The sequence below is a fragment of the Mixophyes fleayi genome, chromosome 11 (assembly GCF_038048845.1).
Source record: "Mixophyes fleayi isolate aMixFle1 chromosome 11, aMixFle1.hap1, whole genome shotgun sequence".
In the NCBI taxonomy this organism is placed as follows: domain Eukaryota; kingdom Metazoa; phylum Chordata; class Amphibia; order Anura; family Limnodynastidae; genus Mixophyes; species Mixophyes fleayi.
In genome coordinates this window covers 20,154,111-20,174,714 of record NC_134412.1, presented here as the reverse complement: position 1 = coordinate 20,174,714, position 20,604 = coordinate 20,154,111, and the positions used below count along the sequence as shown (strand labels likewise).

The 20,604-nt window shown below is 40.3% G+C and overlaps 1 protein-coding gene across 1 annotated transcript in view; it reads left to right on the top strand.

The window, feature by feature from the left end:
• Nucleotides 1-20,604, top strand: part of SHANK1 (SH3 and multiple ankyrin repeat domains 1) — a 394,846-nt gene that overhangs the window by 257,977 nt on the left and 116,265 nt on the right. Inside the window, exon 13 of the mRNA XM_075190961.1 lies at nt 1,108-1,183. Within this exon, the coding sequence (XP_075047062.1) occupies nt 1,108-1,183 (76 nt within the window). The remainder of the gene's footprint in view (nt 1-1,107; nt 1,184-20,604) is intronic.

Genomic DNA, 20,604 nt, shown 5'->3' with positions numbered 1-20,604 from the left:
GGCCAGGTGCCATCACTTACCTGCCCTTTCTCATTTCTTTCTTGCCCCTCACAATAACTCTCTCTGATGGTATCCTTGGTGAAAGAGTTGCATTGGTCTTCTTGCAGTGAACTGTCACTCAAAAGTTGCTCTGTGATTTAGGAATAAGGGGCAGCTTGGATGACTGTGAACCTTGACTTAGTTAAACTTATTAATGAGGATGTTGCGTGTCCTATCCTGTCGCCCTGGGGCCTGGACCTGTAGTGGTGCATAGACATTGCAACCTTGCATAGGTTTCCAAGAGTAAAAGATGTGGAGTATTCCTAAATGATGATTAAACCTGAAATACACATTGCTTTGTATGAAAGGACTAATCATTCAATATAACCTGTGATTTGTGAGTGATGTTGTGAATGGGTTAGTCTTCAGGATGCCTCTCACTGATCAGAGAAGATTATGAAGATTGTAGAGGAGTACACATGTGGCTGGTATCTAGTTATCAGGTTTACAAACAATCTTCTTAAAAGGAATTTCCACCTTTGGAATGACCTTATTAATGGGTACATGTAAGATGTAGTTCCTCCCCTGGACCACATCATTTTAGCCCAAAATAATCCCTAGTATTTTATGTTCCTCCAACCGGGAGGACCTATGATCCTTCCCGCTGTTAATGTCATCACCTTTAAAAGTCCCAGGGTGGTAGAATCTCTGAATTGCTCCAAGGGTGGTCTCTGTACCTCCTGGTTAGAACTAATTGAATTTCAGGGGAAAGGGCCTTCACTTATAGATACTTAGGGGGGACACTAACTTGGATCGGTGGTGTCTAAAGGTGGGCGTAACCTCTAATTCCATTGTATTGAAGGGACAATAATATAAATATATACTCTTATCCTATCTATTTCAGATTTACTGGGCCTTACACTAAATATGTTTTGTTTATTTTATATTGTTTTATTTCTTCGATCCACTATTCTTAGTAAATTTGACTACTTGCATTCATGTTTTAGTAAATACAAGAGAAATGTTCTTTACGCTTTAGTCTGTTTACTAAAAGAGATATGAGCTAACCAGGATCCTAGGAAATTAAACATTAATTAACACTTCTTTTGCTCTTTTTGTGCCTTGCAGAAAGCCGGAGTGACAAAGCCAAGCGCTTGTTTAGACACTACACGGTCGGATCGTACGACAGCTTTGATGCTCCCAGGTACGAGATTCCAGGTCTTACTTATGCTGTGTGCCATCTGTCTGTGGGCATCATACAATCCCACTGTCTTCAAGGACGTTTGCAGGTGTGATTATAGTGTGGATTGTCGCCAGGTACTCCGTAGAGGTCAACAGGAAGCAGACATAGTGCATAGATTACAAATAGCAGAGAACATAATATTGGCATAGTGTGATCTATTTCTGCAATCCTGTGCCTTAAGTTGACCACAGCCGTGTGTAACGCAGAGAGGAATTACAATACACATAAAATATTGTAATTATTTAGGATGCACAAATAATTATAAGATTTTTTTTATAAAAGATATGTGCAATCAGCTGGATTATTATCCAAAATACATAATTGCACATAGATAATGCCTTGTCATTGTCACAGTGTGTGTAAAATGTGCTTTTGATTTGTTTTTACAGTATACATCTAGAACAGGATACAACTGAGTATACTGCTGGCTAGCTTGATAATATAGGAAGTGGATAGTAGATTGAATATATCATAGGTAAGGAAATAAATGTAATTAAAATAAAATACTAATTGGACTGGGCTGTTACATGTAGCGTAGGCAAAGGGGTCTACTACACAAATTATGCTCAAAAGAAAAAACGGGAGTGAGAATTGAGTTAAATTATACATATTACAGACCAACTATGTACTGTTGGCATACGGAAGAATAAATTAGAAACCGTACACTGTCTATTGTATAAGGATACAACTGTATGGAATACTGAAGATATCGCTCATCTTTTGATATTGTAAAACGCACAAAATACAGTAACTTGTTAAGCGTTCTTTAATTGGTTTGTGTAATTTGTTATTTTATGCTGTCCAGCATTTTGTCAGTGATGTTTCTTTCCATAATCTTTTGGTATGCTCTGGTTTGGGAGCTATTTGTTTTTTAGTTTAAAAAAAATCTCAAAAGATAATGGTGTTTGAAGTGGGATACATTTTATTTAGTTGGATTTGCAGTCTGGCTTTTCTTTTAATTTAAATAAAATGTGAAGTACATTTTTTTCATTATTATGATTAGTATGATCCGTTCACATAAGTTTTGGTGTGTATGTTAGGTAAACAAGTGACAGCTATACAAAAGTAGAAACATTTCATTTAGTCATGTAGTTTTCCCTTAACAGTGTAAATGCTCAAGCATTGTCCTTGTGATCCAAAGTGATGCCCAGTAATTACTCTCCTGGTGTCCTTCATATTGCCTGACAAATATATAGATTATGGGGCTGATGCAGAGTGTTTACGCCAGTTTGCGTAACAGATCTTTCATGAAATCTCTGTGCATGCTCAGAAAATAAGCGAATGCAAACGTGCTTTTGCAAAACAGCTCATATCCTGCACTTTTGCCCGATACGCATGGAAAAGTGGGATTGGCGAGGGATGGGGCGTTCTAATGTTGGTCGAGTACAGTAAAGGCATGTTTATGCAAATTCGTCTCATGCAGACCTGCAGAAACACACATATACGCCTGCTAGAAAGTGCTTCTTATACACCTACTAGAGGTGATGATGGTGACTCGACGTAAGCCAGGCGCATACGCTTCTGATGCATACGCATCTCGCCATGTGTGCAGTGCTGCATACGGACAGATATACGCTAGTTTTCCATGCTCTGTAATCCACTCTCACTTGAGTGACTATCTCTGCATCATCTCCTATGTGTATAAAATGCCAGTCATGTAACCGTTAATACTGTAACCTCTTGCCAGTCCTTTGTACAAAATCAAAACAATGTCTATCTACGTATATTCGTTGTTTCCCATAAGATAGATTATTTAATTGTGTCTACCAGTATTTTAACCTGGTCTATGGGTTAAACTTGCTTAGAAATATAAAGAAAGTGAAAGTTTTTCGCTAGGAGCGACCTTGTGTAAAACTAACAAGGACGGGCAAAGCTGTTTTATATACAGATCTTAAAAGTGTATGTACAAAGAAGGAAGCAACAAGAAGGTTTCCTACAATATTCCACTGAGCAACTGAAATCCAAGTACACAGAATAAATTATTATATAAAATAACCATTGACATTTATTATAAAAGTGATTTGCAAAGCACCAGTGCACAATACATAGCCATCAGAAAGAGCAAATTATAAATAAACATTGCATATCAATATAGTACATTTGTTTTTTTTTTATATGTTTCACCACAACTAATATAGATGAACCATCATAACATTTTTATAAAATAAAAATGTCACTTATTAGTATAAAAAAAATTCTATAAATAAGGAACACTTAACACGTGGGTGTAATGGTATAATTCCTAACAATATTATATTTACCTTACAGTTTGCATAACAATACTACGTAGGAGAAACCGAAAGACTTAGGGCTAGATTTACTAAACTGCGGATTTGAAATAGAGGAGATGTTGCCTATAGCAACCAATCAGATTCTAGTTATCGTTTAGTTAGTACATTCTACAAAATGACACTTTAGTAAATATACCCTTTAATGTTTAGATTGCTTTAGTCTAAACCAGGCTTGTCCAACCTGTGGCCCTCCAGGTGTTGTGAAACTACAAGCCCCAGCATGCTTTGCAGGTAGACAACCAGTTGATAGCTGGAAAGGCATGCTGGGACTTGTAGTTTCGCAACATCTGGAGGGCCGCAGGTTGGACAGGCCTGGTCTAAACGTAAAATAATGGGAAGATAGGAAAGATGAAAAGAGAAAAAAAATTCTTTACGCCTCCAAAAAAGATCTACTCTGTTCCACACACTTCATCAACTGAAAGGAGATCTAGGGGTGTATTTACTAAACTGCGGTTTGGAAAAAGTGGAGATGTTGCCTATAGCAATAATCAGATTCTAGCTGTCATTTTGTGGAATTTACTAAATGATAACTAGAATCTGATTGGTTGCTATAGGCAACATCTTCACATTTCCAACCCGCAGTTTAGTAAATATACGCCCTAGTACTTAGTACTATACTTTTAATAATGTCTATCCTCCCAATTTAGATCAATCACTGTTCTTACACACCCTTAACAATGTATTATCACAACATAGGATGTTTAGGGTAGTCTGGGAGGGAGATTTTAATACCACACTTTATAAATCCTTGGACAGATCCAAGCCAGCATCCAGATCGACCCAACGGACTACCCTCAACAACTCTTGGGCCCTGTGGTCACTCCTTACCGAGCACCTGTTGTTTGTTGCATTGAGAAGGAAGGAACTCTCTTCTAGTGATTAAACCTTTTACTTTCCTGTTCACCATGTACACGCGCACATTGATGTTGCACAGCACATCCTGGTCTGCTTCTATACTCCCCCACACCTGGTCAGATCTTGGTCCGGTAATGGTGGACATCGAGGGTTCTCGGTCTGGCTTGTGTCAGTTTACTTGGCGCTTAAATGAAATAAATCTCATTAACCCCAAGTTAAAATTGCAAATTGACACTGAGCTACAATATTATTTTACAACCAATGCCGATCCATCGATCTCAGCCTGGAATGCCCATAAGGCACTGATCCGAGGTAAGCTAATTAGAGCTACTACTTATGCCAAAAAAATAAGGAAGGAGTAACTGCTTGAAGTTTCTGATTGGTTACTTAACTAGATGGGATCCTTAAATCTACGTGCTCTGGAGAAAACTACAATAAGCTGATAGCAGCTAAAGGTGAGCTAAATCTCCTGCTCTCTGCTAGAGCTAAGAATTCCCTTAAGTGGCTAAAGCAAACATTTTCCAAAAAGGGGGATAAGGCAGATAGACTTCTTGCTTCCAGGCTGAGGTCAAAACTCTAACAAAGTAATGTTCTTACGATTAAACGCAACACAGGTAAAACCACCCATGACCCTAACCAGATAATAGACGAATTCACATGACTCAAACGAGTCTACAATAAACTCTATAATATCTCACAATATATAAGCTCCCCCTCTTCTTCTGCGTAATTAGCTCAGAACTTCCTATCTCATTGCAATCTGCCTAGGTTATCTTCTGGTACAGAAATTACTGTTCAAAAAATATCAGACATCATTCAAAAATGTAAAGCAAACAAGGATCTAGGCTCTGATGGCCTCACATTACAAGACATTCAAGTTAATGCTCTCACCTTATCTTGCCATTGTGTTTAACAGTACAATAAAAGGTGGCTCCTTTCGAATTAAGCTAGAATTGCTTTAATCCCCAAAGAGGGCATGGATTCATCCAAATGTGCTCAAAACCAGCCCATCACTGTTGAACACTGATGTTAAGATTTACATAAAGGTTCTTGCAGAACGCTTGAGCACAATGCACAGTAGGTCCGCATCCCGTAGTTAGACAACGGGACGCTTCTTCTCCCCAGCATGTCGGAGGTCGGGTTCATCTGACCACCGGAATCAATGGTCACCTATCAGGGGCCACATTAGAGTATTTAAGGCACCTCCGTCCTATAGTCTGGTGCCAGAGCATTGGTTTCACCAGCTCCAGCGTTCTGTCTCCTGTTCCCTTGCTCCTGTTATTTGCTACTTTGGTTCCTGACTCCTGGTTTGTTCCTGACCACCCTCTAGTCCTACAATTTGGTTCTGTTTATTACCTGGATTCTGACCTCTGGCTTGCTTCTGACCTACCCTCTGGACTACCCTTGTGTACTGCACCTTCGTTTGGTATCTGACTCTGACTGTATGACCATTGCAGTTCTCTTTCGCTGCACTGATAACTAACTTGTAGAATCGTGACCTGCGCATCCCATGGTGTCAATTCATCCCTCCTTGTGGGCGTCTCTAGTGAATACCGGGGGTGCTTTAGACTCCGCGCCTCCCTGTTTGATTGCGCCAATATCAGTCAGTGGCACCCTCAAGAGTCATTATCGTGACACACTGTAAGGAAGAGCATTTCTAAATCCTCTTTCTCTTCTCTTTTCAAAGAAAACTCCTACAAAGTATATTATAGGTGGTACCTCTTCCTCACAAGATTAAGAAAAATCTTTGGCATTGCATCTGAACAGTGCTGGAGAGGCTGTGGTGAGTTCTTTGTCCATATCTGGTGTTCCTTCCCCAAGATTGTTCAGTTTTGGAACAGCGTAGACAGCCTCATCAGTGATGTAACTAGAATCCTAATTTCCAAATGCCGATGGTCATTCCTCCTTGCGGCCAACTGGAAGGACTGAATAAATACTCTGATAAACGTTCCATGCAAATTATCAATGCGGTCAGATGCTTAGTCACAAAACACTGGAAATGTCCAGATCCCCCTTCCAGAGGACAAATCCTTAATAAAATCTGACACCTAACTACCGTGGAACAAATGTCTGCATATTTAAACAACAAGTTGCCAAGTATACCCAAATTTGATGTGGTTGTTTTCTTTATAATAATCTGTCTAGCCAAAGAGACCTCTCCCATGGGTTTTAAGACATCTTCCTATAGCTTTAGCTAATTGCTTGGTTTTGCTTATACCCAAATTCTGTGCTAATTTAATCTTGTTTCTTGTTATATACAAATGCTTTTACCCCCCTCCCACTCCCATAGTATACCTGGGGGGGCGTCAAGGGTCCGGGCCTTAATCTGTGCTACCTTCGTTTTCCAATTTCCACCACCACAATACGCTGTTACACATATCCCCCTATACATTGTTTTTCTATGGTTTTCTTAATATTGCCAAATACTAGGGAGCATCTAAGGTTCTCTCCTTTTGTACTATTTCAATTAGATGTGTTCATCTGGCTACTTGCTTTTTCATTTGGTTACCTATTTGTACAGTATTTGTTATTTTTGATCTTTGGCAACTGTTACCTTTTTATTGTTTTTTGTACAATATTTGAAAATTCAAAGAAAATTCTTAAAAATAAAATTAAAATTATACTTTACCTCTTTTTCCTTAATCATTTTCTTCCCCTGTATTATATTTAAATCTAGATCACATATTGTCTGTATAATGGAATGTAGACAAGTGTAATAAATGTCTAGGGACATGTTCACTCTTGTACATTTCAGGGATAGAAATCAAATTAAAACTATATTGAAGATGACAATATGAAAGAGCATAAATAAGCAGGAAATATTAGTTAGGCAATCTGAAAAAAAGAAACTATTTGTTAGGTGAATAAATCAGTCAACAATTGAAAATATAAAACTAGGTGATTAGTGTAAATCTAAATATAAATAAAATCATATAGGTAATATGTCAATATTAGTAAAATTGTTAGAGATATATTAATGTGTAAAATATTACTCTATGGGGTGAGGTGCCTCATTCAATAACTGGAACTATAAAAGAAAATGATTAGTAGAAATTTAAATATAAATAAAATAATATAGGTAATAAGTAAGATGTTAAAAAAATAATAGTGTGTCTGTGTGTGTAATGGTGGTTTGGTGATCATTAGTGTGTGCTTGTGTAGTGCAGTTATTAAGATCCAAAATATGGAGAAAAATCTAATATATCATAATACTATAGATTAGGGAATAGATTTGAAATCCTCTTACATATAACTTAATATATTAATGATACAGAAGAGTTGTGACAGGATTTGTCTAAAGTTGAAGTTCCACATTTAGGCCATAGGGGGCCATGTTTCGTGTCAAAAATCCACTTGCCCCAATTTCCTAGACACAGCTTGTAAATGGTTTTCCCTTCTCCCATTTGTCTTAAAAAAAGATAAGAAAAATAATTATATATATATATATATCTACTATTAGCTGACAAACTACCTGATCTGATGAAACAGAGTTTCAACTTTAGACTTATAATTCTGATTTAATTAACTTTAGACGTCCTTCAAAATTTAGAATACTGATATACTGTGCACACACATATATATATATATATATATATATATATATATATATATATATATATATGTGTGTGTGTGTGTGTGTGTGTGTGTATATTTAGACACATAATAGTACCACATCTGTGGAAATCAATTATTTTCTTTTTTACCTTTAGCCAATTGCAATGCTCTATCCGTTCTATGCTGTCTTGTGGAGTATTTACTGATGGTGCTACCAGTATATCAGTATTCCAAATTCTGCCGGACGTCTAAAGATAGTTAACAAATAATTATAGGTCTAAAGTTGAAACCCTGTTGTTTCATCAGATTAGGTAGTTTGTCAGCTAATAGTAGAGATCTATCTAATACTCTTAACTTTTAGAGAGATTCTTCCACTGTAGTGTTGCCTTCCTTTTTTTTTTTCTAAAAACTGACTTTTCATTAGTAGAGCTTCTTCTTCATAATATTTTTACTCTGTATAGTTCCGGAACTGTCCATATGGGATATTCAGCAGTCTTTGCCTGAAATGACAGCTGTCGGCTAATATGAAACTGTCACACTGTACCACTTTGCAAAATGTTTTTTTTTATAATAAAGTTTTCCACAATAAATACAGAAATATCAAGATGTCGGATTTAATTTCGACTATAATTCATAGTAAATGTCAAATTAAAGTTGTTATTATTAAGATAGTATATTACTTGGTCTAGCTTTTGTGTATTTCCTTTCTAAATAAATACAATATTGGCTACACATATTTTCCTTAGCACCTTGGCATCCTATATGGATTAGATGAGTACCATGTGTATGTGTCTTCCTAAGAATCCATGAGTTTATTAGCATACCTGGGGCCAAATTTGTACCCATAGCTGTTCCTCAGATTTGTAAGAAAAACTTATTATAACTGAAACAATTGTGTGTACAGTGACACTGTGCATAGTCATTCAGACTATAGGCATGCCTATCCAGAGTGGTCAGGACTAGTGGAGAAGGAAGGGAGGACATGGGAGCACAGAAAGTAGCAGGTGTTGTATGTTGCGGGAGATGCAATGGATAATGTGCTCATATCCTCTCTTTCCAGACTGGGGGAGGTGATTTTGACAGCTCTCACCTTTCTATGGGCTTTGTAGTCCTAAAGTGACCGGTTTTCTGAAATTCCCACTTACTGCATATTTGTGATGAACGATATAATAGGATATTGTGATGAATGATATAAAAGGATAAAGGAAAGTAATGAAACAATAAGCGCAAAACAAGAAACAAAAGGGCTTCTACAATACCTCACTGAGCGACTGAAAGACAAATACCCAGATAATATAAATAAAATAAACGTTAACATTTATTATAAGAGTGACCTGCACGGCAAAAAAAAATAGTGATCAAATAGATCAACAGATTGACTTTATGCTTTCCAAATATGCTTGTGTACCCTAATTACACTACTAACAATTTTTTTAACTACTAGATACCACTACATAAACTGTTCAAAGGTCTGTATTTGCTGATCAAACTACAGCTCATATTGTAACATACTCTTTTAGGTATTGTGTATGTGAATACATCCACTCATTACAAGTAATTCATTTCTAAAAAGTTAATACTACCATGAACAACCTAAGGAACATGTTTGATTCTAATTAAGTCCCACTCTGTTTACTATTCAGTTTTATTTTGGTTATTACTTTTATATATTGATTGTCGACTGCTATTTATATGCTATATAGTTTATATATTTGTTCTGTTTGATTGTTATTTATTATGCAGCTGTGTATTTATTTTTAGTTGCTCAGTGGGGTGCTGTACAAACTGTTTTATTTTTAATTGGTTTCTAAATGTGCTTCATGTACAGGCAGAGCATGACTATCTTTATAGCAGCCAATGCAATTGTTACAGGGCCAAGCAGAAAAAAAATACATGCTCAATTAAGGGCCCTATGAATCTTGCTGTAAATGTATGTAGATAGTAATCATATTTATTATTGTTGTCGTTGATTTGTTAGGTGCCACAGTGCACCGCCGTGCCAGACGGTGGGGAAAACATACATGAAAAGAAAGAGTAGGGAGCCTGCTAATGAGGGAGCTTACATTGTAATATAACAAGGTGCAGCTGAGACAAGAGGAGCCAAAATGGCTGAGTTGGGACAGATCATCATCATCATCATCATTTATTTATATAGCGCTTATTCCGCAACACTGTACAGAGAACTCATTCACATCAGTCCCTGCCCCATTGGAGCTTACAGTCTAAATTCCCTAATATAGACACACACTCACACAGAGACAGACAGACAGAGAGGGAGAGACTAGGGTCAATTTAGATAGCTGCCAATTAACCTACTAGTATGTTTTTGGAGTGTGGGAGGAAACTGGAGCACCCGGAGGAAACCCATGCAAACACAGGGAGAACTCCACACAGATAAGGCCATGGTCGGGAATCGAACTCATGACCCCAGTGCTGTGAGGCAGAAGTGCTAACCACTAGGCCACTGTGCTGCCCGATGTGAGGGTGTACCAGCGTGAGTAATATAGGTTGCTGTTGGTGTATGGCAAGTTCTAATAAAAGAGATCGTTTTTCAGAGAACTTTTAAAGATTTGGAGGATGTGGGAGAGTCTGTTTAGGCATGGTAGGAAATTCCGTAAGTGGGTAGTGGCACGGGACAAGTCTTGTAGGCGGGAATGAGATGTTGTTATGCTGGTTAGACGTACATCTAAGAGGGCGTGAGGGAGAGTATTTCAAAATGAGATTTGAAATGTGTGAAGGGATTTGTCGTTGAGGTTGAATAATTTGAAATGAATTCTGGAGGACATAGAGAGCCAGTTTAGGGATTTGAAGAGTGATGCAGCAGATGTTGAGCTGTGAGAGAGGTAGATCAGTCTTGCTGCAGCATTTAGGGATAGACAGGTGAGAGGAATGTCAGATAGGAGAGGTTGAAATAGTCAAGGGGGGAAATGATGAGAGAATGGATAAAAGTTTTGGCTGCATCTTAGACAAGGATGTTTTGTGGCAGAACCTGGAAGGGGGAGCCAACAGGACTGTGAGAGAGTCTGAATGTGAGGAATTAAGCAGAGGGTGGAGTCAAGTGTGACACCAATGCAGCGGGCTTCGGAGACTGAAGAAATTGCAGTGTTACGGATAGTGAGGATGATTTAAGTGCGGATGGTGACTCTGGGAGTAGGGAAGATGATAAATTCTGTTTTAGACATGTTGAGCTTGGAGTAGTATTGGGATATCGATGTGGAGACAGCAGAGAGACAGTTGGCCTCACAAGAGAGAGCATAGAAGGGGAGAGGTAGATTTGGGTGTCATCAGAGTAGAGGTGGTATTGGAGGCCAAATGAGTAAATTGGAGAGAATGAACTGAGGTGGGTTGGTGAGTGTAAGAGAAGGTAGGCTGGGGTATGCTTATATTTTGAAGCTGAGGACAAAATTTGCATCTGTGTTACCAGTAGATGGATAAATATATAATAGAATATTTCAGAGGTCTTCATAAGAGGCTGTGATGTTAGTAATGGAACTTGGAGTTCTCTGGATTCCCTTTTCCTATGAGACATTTCTAGTAATGGCTCAGAGTTATGCTAATGGCTGCAGGAACACCAGACCACCAAAGTGATGGGATCGCTGGAGTTTACTACAGAACCAGATAATCTCTGCCACAGTACCTAAGAGTAGTTTATCAAGCTGCGGGTTTGAAAAAGTGGAGATGTTGCCTATAGCAACCAATCAGATTCTAGTTATCATTTATTACATTCTACAAAATGAAAGCTAGAATCTGATTGGTTTCTATAGGCAACATCTCCAACTTCTTCAAACCCGCAGCTTGATAAATTTACCCCCTTGTGTTAGGTCATGTGAGTGACATATTTGCCCCCTGTATTACATGTAATTTGATTAATAAAAATTTAAGAAGGGTAAAAAAGATAATTAAATAAATAAATGTAAAAAAATAAGGTACATGTTACACTTTACTATGGCCCACATAAGCAGACCTTACCTACAATAACGAACATATTTGGTATCTGTTTTTGAATACAAATATGATATTATTGTTTAATATTCTTGCTATACCACTAGATACGTTAATATACAATGAAATTTGGCAATCTGCTTTTTGAGCACACACTGCCAGAACACACCTCTCAAAAGTCCATATTTTGGCAAGAATGTCCCGAATTGGGGACTTGTCTGGTTGTGAGTGGGTCTTCATGAGAAAGTGGGTGTGGTTAGAGGATATGGGCGGATCGAGACAGGTTTCTCCCTCTTTTTGATACATTTTTGGAAATAATAAAAAATAACACTGGCTGCTGGTCAGCGAAAAAGCAGGTTTGTCCGAGTCCTGATTCATCTACCTGCTGTAAGCTTCAGATGTGCTCATCGACATCTACCTTCTATAGTATATAATATATATATATACATACATACTGTACATTACATTATATTAGTGCTAAGCTTTCCCTACCTCCTCTTTCTGTACCCCATTCTCCTTTCTTCTATAAAACATTGGACACCTCAATCATCATCCTTCTTTATTGCTTGAAAGTTCAAGAGAAAAAAAAATAGAGCGATAATAAGCAAACAAACACATAAACAAGAAGTAACACAAACGCATTAACTGCCAATGTAACACATTTATTCAAAATGCTGATGTATAATGCAAGTCTTTTGTGCATTTCAAATGCCGCGTTATAATTTTGTGTGTTTTCTACCATAAATTTCCTATTCCAGGCCTGTTGGAAAGTAGCTGAAGCACAGTTTTTCTGAAGCAAAGAATAATCAGACACACACTGTGCAGCATTAGTAGAGTCACTTATACCAAGCCTCTAAGGAGGAGGCAGTGGAGAAAGCTGATGAAACAAGAGGTGTAGTTAAAATAGGAACGTGGGAGCTGTGCAGATTGGGGAATGGTAGATTGATAATCTTCAGTGCCTTATAACACTTATACATACATATACATATATATGCTTAGATTACTTGTCATGCTCATATTTCTGCATTTGTGTCATATAGATTTTTCTATAGTAGACACATGCAACTGCCAAACATAGGAGCATACTTCCTTGTATTTTATTAAAGGGCCTCCAAGCCAGAAATAACATTTAATCCAGTATGAACTGGCATTTTTGTAACATTCAACAACGTCCATATAAAATTTTCGTTAGAAGTTAAATAAATTCTGTGTTATGTCACCAATAAAGATTGTCCGATGCGATCGCCGTGGTTCCAAAGCACAAAGGTATTATTTGCAAACTATATTACAAGGCAAAGTTTGGTATGTGTGAGCCTGCTAGCACTATCACAAGCTTCTATGAGAACGCTCTGGTTTCCAAAGCCAGAGGTGAACAATTTATACACAGTACGTTTGTAAAAAGCAGTGGCATCCCAAAGATACACAATTACAGTATTAAGGTCTTCATTCATAGATCTCCCAGGAACTCGACGTGGCATTGGTGGATTCCTGCGGTCATTGTTCATTGAGATTGCCAGGTGTCCTCCTTCAGGTTCCCACCTCTAGACCTGTATAAACTGTTTTTATGATCCCTGTGAGCTAGCTATTTGGTGTATGAAAAACTGATATTGTTTACAACTAGCGTTTGCAAAGTGCGCTACATAAATAATACCAGAAACGTTCTAATGCAATTGCGAACATATTGATACCAAACTCGAAGTTAGAAACATTATTTAGACTCTTCACCACTTTATATTTGCCTACTAATCGCACTGCAGCCGATGTTGGTGTACAGAAAATATTGATGATCACCTTCATCCAATTATTAAACTTCAACATAAGGGTTATTTATCCCCTCTGCTTATGCTGTTTCCAGTCCTTTCTGACATGTCAACCTACCTTTGTCCCCGAATGTTCTCAGCATGCTCTGCAACATCTGCAGTCTCCCAATGTCCCCATCAGGCTCCTAGTGTCCCTCTGCCTTCTTCTACTCCTCTGCCTATCTATTCAGTTCAATTCACCTTCCGTGTTCCCCAGTGATCCCTGGTTACCCCTTCACACTGCCCCACATTCTCCCCCTGAAATTGTGGCTGTAAATGATATCCATAGAATGTGTCTGAACACACACATATATAGGGACAGACTTTCTCTTTCACACACACTGACTGGCAAACAGTTGCGCACACAATAGCAGATATATTTTCACACAAAGACGCCCTTTATTGCTTTAAATTGTTTCAGTAACAATTTCATACCAGACAATGACTGGATTGTGTGCTCTATTACAGTAATGCACAGATATACAGACTGATAAAAATTAAATGACAGAAGTAAAATTTTACCGGCTGAGTCTCAGTTCCTAATTGAGTCCTATAGACAGACAAACTTTAGTGTCCGAAACTAGACCCCCATATACTAGGCAGACTTTTATTCTGTATCATTGCTAATCCTGCCAAAGAGCAGAAAGTATCGCCATTATTCCCTCATTAGTTAAATCCTGTTCCTCCGACATACCTCTCCCACCTGATCAATTTAACATCCCTCCGGCTCAGTACATTTGTCTTTTGCCTACAATGCCTAATGCTAAATAACGGCCTAATTGCAAAGTAACAATAGACAAGTACCTATTATAGAGGAATTGCAGTCCCAGAATAAGTATTACAGAAAATGTTTCATTATTTTTAATAGGTTTAATGGCTCTACAGGAGTCAGAAAGGCATGTAGTATGGTACAGACCTTCCACCCTCGTTACAAAGTTCTTCTCTCAAACTTGCCCTTTGTTATTATTAATATATAGCATATATTGATATTCTATTGCAAATATTTGGGCTGAATTAGTAGTCGTCAGCTAATTAGTTGAGCCCAGGTAACTAATAAGCTAAGCGGGAAGTTAAAGAGCAGAAGGTTTTGTGCCGTGTGGACCGGGTCATGTTGTCTGATCTGACGCAATTCTGAATTAGGTAAAAGAATGTATAGGTGATCTGCTTTATTTCTACACCTCTTACTGGATTATTAATAGTCATGAAACAGAAGTCTTATTTTTAGATTAGCTGTATAGCTGTTTATTATTAAGCCTGGTGAGTTTTTGTGGAAGAACAGTATGTGGAAACTTGTGCCTTCTGATATTTCTCTTTCAGTTCCAATGCAGCTGTTAATTGACTGACTGTTAATAGGATGATGCTCTGCACAAGTCATTTTAGCTACCGTTGTTTTCAACAATGGTGGGTTTATAATCACAGGCCTCACTTTAGTGATGGCACATTTTTGATAGAACCATGATAACTTGATGTTGGAGTCCTAACCGAGTTATAACTAGTTAATACTTGTACTCATTTGTCATTGTACATGCACCGGTGGTCATTCTAAGGTGCAGTCAGTGCATTGTGACTGCAGTTTTAATCATACTTGCCAACTCTCCCGGGAGAGTAGTCAATTCTCCCAATTCCCGTTGGTTCTGCAAATTAAACGGAGGGGGCGGGACTTAATGGTGCCATAAACACTTCATTGTGGTCCCGCCCCCTATTTTTATTGGCCGAAACAGTGATGACTGTTGTGGGGGCGGGACCAACGACACAATTCTTTGAGCCCCGCCCCCACACACCCACCTGCCTCCCGAGACACAAGTTGCCAATGTTGGCAACTATGGTCTTAATTCTGATTAAAATAAGGGTTACAGATCCCTGTTATGTAACTACAGCTTCCGCAGCTGTGTTATGTCCATGTGATGGACCTAAAATACACAGGCAGTGTTCAGAACACACCCAGCGAGTGCTGAAAAAAAGTATTGTTAAAAATTGTTTTGTAGTTTTCAGTGATCCCTACTTTTCAAGTGTTTAACCGCAGCCCTGGTCTACTGAATACAGTGCTGGTCAATATACATTGAGTAGATGTATTAGCTCACTGAATGTGAAATCTCCATGGCTCAGAATGTTATATTTTTCTCATATGTTGTAGATGAGCATGATGTATTAAATCACCTAAATGTCAGAACAAACCTGTTGACTCAGAAAATCTTTTAGTTACAATGGATGAATTAGACTTTTAGAACCAGCAATGAAATGAGAAAGGGCTAAGATCATACTAACGTTTTAAATAGAACAACACGATTTCTAAGGTAAAATGTTTAAAGCTGGCTGTGTACAGGCCGATCCTAGCACTTTGCCAGAACACACTGCAGGTAAAGGGTCAGTGGTTATATAGGCCCAATGTAATTCAGTGAGTCAGTGTTTCCAGAAGATTTCTATCTCAATTATGTAGACAGCTATAGACAGATCACCAAAAGCAAAGACTGTTTCAGGCCGTATTAAAGCTGCTCCCTAACTACTACAGTCAGTGATTGTGGGCAGCACGGTGGCTCAGTGGTTAGCACTTCTACCTCACAGCACTGGGGTCATGAGTACGATTACCGACCATGGGCTTATCTGTGAAGAGTTTGTATGTTCTCCCTGTGTTTACGTGGGTTTCCTCCCACTCTCCAAAAACATACTTTTAGGTTAATTGACTGCTATTAAATTGTCATTAATCTCTCTCGTTCTGTGTGTGTGTTAGAGGATTGAGATTGTAAACTCCAATGGGGCAGGGATTGATGTGAATGAGTTCTCTGTACAGCGCTGTGGAATTAGTGGCGCTATATAAATAAAATAGATGATGATGTTGATGATTTCATTGGAATCCTTGGGTTTATATTAGATTAATTTCAAGTTTGGCCACACACTCTGGCTGCGCAGCCAGATCAAATTGAGGCCTGTTAGTGCGTTTAGCAGACGATGCTATACACAGGCTGACAGTGGCCATCTGCAGATAGTTTTTGATCAGAGCACTGCACACTGGAAAATTTGCCGATATTGGCACAGATAATTCTGCGTGTGTGGCCAGCATAAAATACGGGACTAACAGGTCCAACACCATCACAGCACATCTTTTTTTTAAAAAATTTAGGATATTCATCCCCTATTGAGATAACGGACAATTAAAGCTGCTCATTAGAGGAAGGTTAAAATTCTGAGCGCTGTCGATCAACCTCCGTTCAAAGCCAAGAAGAATTAAAGTCAGGTTGTGACCTAGTTAAGCAAGTAGAGGTTGAACAAGACGGCAGACAGCTTTACAAATTTATAGCTATGTTTATGGTGGCATTTAATCTATTTGTGCAATTTGACCTACATTAAATTTTTGAGTGAGGACTTGAATACTTTATCACCTATAATAAAAAGGACCAGGAGTACTGCGGTCCTCTGCTTTATTTTGCAATACAGAAGGAAATCGCTCTGACTCAGAGCAAGTAATTTATGTAAAAAAAATATGTAAAAATGGGTAATCATTGCCGAAGCATAAGCTGAAATACTTAATTGTAACTTTTTTTAGTATGTGGCTGTGACGAGGGGGCTACAGTCTTCTGTAATCCTGTGCTTCCTGCATCTTTTGTGGGGGTTGATACATTGTACACTTAGCTCTTTTCTTTTTACACTCCTATGTGGTTAGTTGCATTCTGTCAGCACGTGCCTTGTGGCTAGTTGCCAATATTTTTTATTCTGGGAGTTGCTGGCAGGTTCTGGAGGTGGCTTATGGGGGCCATGTGGGGGAGTAAGTTTATTCCACGTTTTAACCCATTTCAAAAGGCATAAATGCTTGTTCGTACATGACCTTTCGCCTTGCCTATTTTTTAATTAATTACTCATACTTCTGATTGTGTTCCTGTGTATTGTTACTGTATTTAACCATTTATTGTTCTATTTTACTATCGTTAATTAGAGGCATTTTCATCTTAGTTGTGTTTTAGTTCAGTCCCCAAGATCCTTTCTATTCTGTTCAATGATATGTCTTGTTTGTTAAAGGGGAAGACACACGTTTTTGTTTAATGAATTGTATTTATTGATGTATAGTTTATGTAAATATGGGAGTAGTATAATTACTGTATGTCCAGTGTTGTATACTTTGCCCTTATGTCACTCAGTTATAGGCCAGTCAATCATAGGGTGAAATAAGACTAAGGGGAATAATTATGGCATATAAAGACACTCTAGCCGGTACATAGCTGATGTTTGTAAGCCCGCACTCTATGATTTTGACAAAACAGCTGGCATTACTTATTTTTTTAAGAAGTTAGTATTTACTGAACAAGCTTTAAAGCTATGACCCTTTTCTTTGGTCACACCTTATCCTGACCATACCCTACTTAAAAGGTAGCAACGCATGTTATTTTTTATTGTAAACGTAGAAAAGACTAAATAGCCCATAAAGTGGATGGCTTTTTAATACCTTCCCATTTGTTGTGTGTTGTGGGACATGGAAATGGCAGAGCATTGCAGTGAATGTGACAATATCATAATATTTTAATATACTTGTGGCAGCAGGGCCACTCAGGAGTGAGAAGCAAGGGCCACATAGCAGTGCAATTTATTCAATTGTCTAGGGGCAGGACAGAAGGTTGAAAACTCAACTCTGGTCCCTCTCCTTGCATACTCTCTCCTTGCACACAACTCTGGTCTCTCTCCTTGCACAGAACTCTGGTCTCTCTCCTTGCACAGAACACTGGGCTCTCTCCTTGCACACAACTCTGGTCTCTCTCCATGCATATTCTCTCCTTGCACAGAACACTGGTCTCTCCTCTTGCACAGAACACTGGTCTTTGTCCTTGCACAGAACACTGGTCTTTGTCCTTGCACAGAACACTGGTCTCTCCTCTTGCACAGAACACTGGTCTCTCCTCTTGCACAGAACACTGGTCTCTCCTCTTGCACAGAACACTGGTCTCTCCTCTTGCACAGAACACTGGTCTCTCCTCTTGCACAGAACGCTGGTCTCTCCTCTTGCACAGAACGCTGGTCTCTCCTCTTGCACAGAACGCTGGTCTCTCCTCTTGCACAGAACGCTGGTCTCTCCTCTTGCACAGAACGCTGGTCTCTCCTCTTGCACAGGACGCTGGTCTCTCCTCTTGCACAGGACGCTGGTCTCTCCTCTTGCACAGGACGCTGGTCTCTCCTCTTGCACAGGACGCTGGTCTCTCCTCTTGCACAGGACGCTGGTCTCTCCTCTTGCACAGGACGCTGGTCTCTCCTCTTGCACAGGACGCTGGTCTCTCCTCTTGCACAGGACGCTGGTCTCTCCTCTTGCACAGGACGCTGGTCTCTCCTCTTGCACAGGACGCTGGTCTCTCCTCTTGCACAGGACGCTGGTCTCTCCTCTTGCACAGGACGCTGGTCTCTCCTCTTGCACAGGACGCTGGTCTCTCCTCTTGCGCAGGACGCTGGTCTTTCTCCTTGCGCAGGACGCTGGTCTTTCTCCTTGCGCAGGACGCTGGTCTTTCTCCTTGCGCAGGACGCTGGTCTTTCTCCTTGCGCAGGACGCTGGTCTTACTCCTTGCGCAGGACGCTGGTCTTTCTCTTTGCGCAGGACGCTGGTCTGCTGGTCTTTGTCCTTGCGCAGGACGCTGGTCTTTGTCCTTGCACAGGACGCTGGTCTTTGTCCTTGCACAGGACGCTGGTCTTTGTCCTTGCACAGGACGCTGGTCTTTGTCCTTGCACAGGACGCTGGTCTTTGTCCTTGCACAGGACACTGGTCTTTGTCCTTGCACAGGACGCTGGTCTTTGTCCTTGCACAGGACGCTGGTCTTTGTCCTTGCACAGGACGCTGGTCTTTGTCCTTGCACAGGACGCTGGTCTTTGTCCTTGCACAGGACGCTGGTCTTTGTCCTTGCACAGGACGCTGGTCTCTCTCTCCTTGCACAGGACGCTGGTCTCTCTCTCCTTGCACAGGACGCTGGTCTCTCTCTCCTTGCACAGGACGCTGGTCTTTGTCCTTGCACAGGACGCTGGTCTCTCCTCTTGCACAGGACGCTGGTCTCTCCTCTTGCACAGAACGCTGGTCTCTCCTCTTGCACAGGACGCTGGTCTCTCCTCTTGCACAGGACGCTGGTCTCTCCTCTTGCACAGGACGCTGGTCTCTCCTCTTGCACAGGACGCTGGTCTCTCCTCTTGCACAGGACGCTGGTCTCTCCTCTTGCACAGGACGCTGGTCTCTCCTCTTGCACAGGACGCTGGTCTCTCCTCTTGCACAGGACGCTGGTCTCTCCTCTTGCACAGGACGCTGGTCTCTCCTCTTGCACAGGACGCTGGTCTCTCCTCTTGCACAGGACGCTGGTCTCTCCTCTTGCACAGGACGCTGGTCTCTCCTCTTGCACAGGACGCTGGTCTCTCCTCTTGCGCAGGACGCTGGTCTTTCTCCTTGCGCAGGACGCTGGTCTTTCTCCTTGCGCAGGACGCTGGTCTTTCTCCTTGCGCAGGACGCTGGTCTTTCTCCTTGCGCAGGACGCTGGTCTTACTCCTTGCGCAGGACGCTGGTCTTTCTCTTTGCGCAGGACGCTGGTCTGCTGGTCTTTGTCCTTGCGCAGGACGCTGGTCTTTGTCCTTGCACAGGACGCTGGTCTTTGTCCTTGCACAGGACGCTGGTCTTTGTCCTTGCACAGGACGCTGGTCTTTGTCCTTGCACAGGACGCTGGTCTTTGTCCTTGCACAGGACACTGGTCTTTGTCCTTGCACAGGACGCTGGTCTTTGTCCTTGCACAGGACGCTGGTCTTTGTCCTTGCACAGGACGCTGGTCTTTGTCCTTGCACAGGACGCTGGTCTTTGTCCTTGCACAGGACGCTGGTCTTTGTCCTTGCACAGGACGCTGGTCTCTCTCTCCTTGCACAGGACGCTGGTCTCTCTCTCCTTGCACAGGACGCTGGTCTCTCTCTCCTTGCACAGGACGCTGGTCTCTCTCTC